Source organism: Balaenoptera ricei, chromosome 3, assembly GCF_028023285.1.
Source record: "Balaenoptera ricei isolate mBalRic1 chromosome 3, mBalRic1.hap2, whole genome shotgun sequence".
Classification (NCBI taxonomy): Eukaryota; Metazoa; Chordata; class Mammalia; order Artiodactyla; family Balaenopteridae; genus Balaenoptera; species Balaenoptera ricei.
In genome coordinates, this window is record NC_082641.1 from 173986558 (window position 1) to 173990321 (window position 3764).

The window sequence follows — 3764 nt, forward strand, 5'->3', positions numbered from 1 at the left end:
TGAGGTTTAGCATCAGTCTTTAATGCTGTCACGCTGCACATTGACAAGTCACGCACTTTGGTCTTGTGTTGGCAGTGGCAACTTACAATGAGTCTAAAGGTCTGAGCACCAGACTGGCCTGCAAGGAACAGATACTTGTTCCTACATGCCTCCCCCCGCCCCCACCAGGTTCCTTCTGAATTCCATCCTGGCCCCTTACAGAGCAGCAGCTGCTGTGGACTGGTTTCATCTGAGTGCACACCAACTTTACACGGAATTATAAAAACATATTTACAGACGTTCCACAGTGCTCCTGTAATCAGAAGCAAAGACCCTTTTATCAAAAGGGATTATACCTAGGGCTGTGCAAAATTCAAAAGGATCAGATCCTTTTGAGAGTCCAGAGTCCATTAAACAAAAAATTACCTGGGCCACTGGTAAATCCCAGGTGTGCCAAAAGATTGCCTTACAGAAAAGGAAAGTGAGCGCATTCAGCCTTGGAGCCAGGGGTCGAGAGGACCCCCTGCTCCGGCCAGGGCCCCAGACGCTCGAGAAGAGGCAGCTGCACAAGTTACTCGCTCACTGGAGGCCGGCTCCCTTGGTCTTGCTGGAACGAGAGAGGTATTGCTTGTAGGAGCCGGCCAGGCAGTTCGGCAAAAATAGTCTAGGTTCTCAATTTGAGATGACAAGAGAAAAGACGGGATTCTTCAGGGGAAGAGTAAGACGTGGGAGACAAATACAGAATAAAACATGAACTGATTACACAACAGAAACTGAGGAGTGTACAGGGTCTGGTAAACAAGAAGGCAGGTCCATACCACGTCTAACATCTGCAAGCAAAGGGACTACAGAGGGATCAAGTCCAGCTGTGGGTCTGCCTCTCCCCCTGGGCAGGGCCTGGAGGAGGAGGGTGTGGGCCCATCCTGGAGGGCGGCAGGACCCAGTGGGGCAGACTGGACTGCCTTTTCCTGCTGTCCCCACCACCTGCCACCCTATCACTCGAAAAACCACTTAAGTCTAGTGCACGACTTTAAAAGATTGTAGTATATTCTCTGGAAAACATTCAGCAGTATGAAAGCCCGCCCTGGGCCCTCCCGCCCTCTCACGGGTCCACAGCTGGTGGAACAGTCTGGAAATCCTTGAGCTCTGGAAAGGTCCCTGGTCAGTCCTTGGGGAACATAGTTGACTATATCGGAAGAACCTGCTCAAGAACGGTTCTTGATGTCTGGGGAATCCTTTCGGGGAAGATCACTTCAAACTCAATAATGAGGTCCCCACGTTTCTCGGGCATTTTGGGGAGAGGAAGTCCTTCGCCAGGAACTTTTCGCCGCATGCCAGGCCTGATGACATCCTTGAATACAACAGGTATGGTCCTGCCGTCCAGAGTTGGGACATTCACTGTACAGCCACACAGAGCCTTGGAAAGCAAATGGACAGCATTAGATAGAGAGTAGCTTCGGAAGCTCACATCCTGCCCAGAGGCTGTTTAATGTAGGGTAAGCACCATGAGGCCTTTGTAGCTAAGACCCTGCCCCCAGATCCACCCAGGTCACCAGCACAGAAGCTCTGGGAAAAGAGAGCTCTGGAAAGTCTTGTTGCTACTGCACCTCCCAAGCCTGGCACGCACCAAGAGCTCAGAAATATGTGTCAAGCAAATACTGAACTGTGTCAAAAAGCAGCCTTCTCCCTCCACAGACGTTGCCCTGCCTAGTGCCTTACCTCCCGAAGGGTGATCCTGGCTGGGTAAATGACATCAGAGCCATCTCTCTTAAAGATATTGTGTGGCTTGTCCTTTAAAACAAAGACGATGTCGGCTGGAATGTTGTTGGAGGTCTGGTCTCCTTCCTTGGGGAAGGTGATTTTGGTCCCTTCTTTCCACCCCCGCTTCACTTCAATGGTCAAGATTTTGTCTTCGTTGCGAATGCTCTTTCCATCAGGGTTCAGCCGCTTATGAGAGATTTTCATTTTCTTGGTACAGCCGCTATAGATCTCTTCAAGTGATACCCTAAGGTCATGGGTGACGGGGGGATCTTGCTTCCTTCGGGTGGGCTCTTGGGCAGGGCGGGAGCGGCCAAAGTTCATGTTGGTGAAGCCACCCATGCCCATGGGGAAGCCTGAGAATGGGTCATCGATGTCCATGCCTTCCTCCCCGTTGCGCTGCCCAAAAAAGGTGTCAAAGGGATTTCGGCCACCGAAGAACTCAGCAAACATGGCATGAGGGTCTCCATGGAATGTGTAGCTGAAAGAGGTACCGTTAGCACCACCACTGCTCCCGCCACTGGGGCCACTGCCCTTTAGGCCTGAAAAGCAAAAGCAGAAGAAATCAGATGGCTGGCTAGGAGCTTAGCTCTCCAGGAGCTTTCCTTAAGGAAAAAAGCTTAGGAGCCATTGCGGGAGGAATTTTTTTAGCCTGTCTGGGAAGAATAAGGAAGAACCCCAAGCTTTTACCTCCCACTTGCAGCGGCAAAAACAGAACCCTTACTCCCCAAAGTAGGTAGTTCATTGTGGCATGACAGGGGTGAAAGGCTCAAGCTCTGAGATGGCCATATCTCTTGGGGTCACCCAGGTCCTCACACCTGAGTAACCCATCCTTCCTGCAATGTTACAAGGAGTACAAAGAATTCACTAACCTATCCGATTAAAAAAGCACAACCCAAGACCAATTTTCACTAAATGTTTACTCTTAAATACTTTAGGGCTAGAGACGTGTGGGAGAGTACAGATGAAGGTGAAACTGTAAACGGAGACTTTCAAATTCTCACACCCTGGCACTTACTGCCACCATTCTTACATAAAAAGTCACTTCTTTCTGAACACCAAGCCCAGAAGCCAGCCTGAGTCATCAACGGGCAACTGGACAACAAGAAAGCTTCCTTTTTCCCTGAAGAGGGCTACCCCGGGGAGGCTGGGCAGAGACACGCCCCATTGCTCCACGTACCTTGACGGCCGACTACGTGCCCGGCACGGCACGGAGCCAGGTAAGCACTTTACAGGGATTACCTCACTCCACTCTCAGAGAGCCCCGGGAGGTCGCTCGGCGTTAATTGTCACTCTCGTTTGCAGGCTCACTACACGCAGGCTATGCCCGGCGCTTAGCCAGAGGCCCCGCCCTGCACCCCAGGGCGGCAGAGCCTCCCACCTCGCCCAGGTGAGCCTAGGGCCCGCGGGGCCACAATGCCACCAGTCAAGCTAGACCTTCGAACCCTCTCCTCCTGCACCCGCACCCCCCGGACCGATCGGGGCCGTGGGCGGAGGCGGGCGCCCAGGGAGGGGCAGCCCCAGACATACTAGAAGCTTCTGGGCGAGCAGCGCAGCCAGGGCTGCTCCTCCCATCGGGCGGCCGCCTATCCGAGAGCGGAGACCCGTGTGGCCAGAGGGCGGGGGCTGCTCGCCCCCGGGGGCCGGAGCGCCCCACACTCCCCGGGACGCCGCAGCGTGGCCGCTGTGCCTCGGTTTCTCCGCCTGTCAAACGGCGGGGCCGCGCCCCCGGCCGCGCGCGCGCACACTACCTTCCTCTCCATAGCGGTCGAAGATCTCGCGCTTGCGCGGGTCGCTGAGCACGTCGTAGGCCTCGGCGATCTCCTTGAACTTCTCCTCGGCGCCGGGCTCCTTGTTCTTGTCCGGGTGGTAACGCAGCGCCTGGCGACGGTAGGCCCTCTTGATCTCCTCATCCGACGCACCGCGGGCCAGGCCCAGCGTCTGGTAATAGTCCTTGCCCATTGCCCGCGCCTGCGGCCCGCCGCCCAGCTGTACCCGTCCCCCAGCTCCGCCGCCCCCCCGCTCCC

The 3764-nt window shown here is 55.0% G+C and overlaps 1 protein-coding gene across 1 annotated transcript; it reads right to left on the bottom strand.

Annotated features, from left to right (window-relative positions):
- DNAJB1 (DnaJ heat shock protein family (Hsp40) member B1) lies at positions 1-3764 on the bottom strand. Its single transcript, XM_059918324.1, has 3 exons — positions 3489-3764; positions 1699-2279; positions 1-1396 (listed from the first exon to the last, which is right to left on the bottom strand). Exons 1-3 carry the CDS (start codon positions 3697-3699, stop codon positions 1166-1168), a joined length of 1023 nt encoding a protein of 340 aa, XP_059774307.1. The 5' UTR covers positions 3700-3764; the 3' UTR covers positions 1-1165.

Excerpts from the sequence above, each read along its gene's own strand:
- DNAJB1 (XM_059918324.1), bottom strand. The coding sequence starts at position 3,699 with ATGGGCAAGGACTATTACCAGACGCTGGGCCTGGCCCGCGGTGCGTCG. Across the intron at positions 2,280-3,488 it reads CGACCGCTATGGAGAGGAAG|GCCTAAAGGGCAGTGGCCCC; the intron begins GTAGTGTGCGCG and ends TTTGCTTTTCAG. Across the intron at positions 1,397-1,698 it reads CCAGGATCACCCTTCGGGAG|GCTCTGTGTGGCTGTACAGT; the intron begins GTAAGGCACTAG and ends TTGCTTTCCAAG.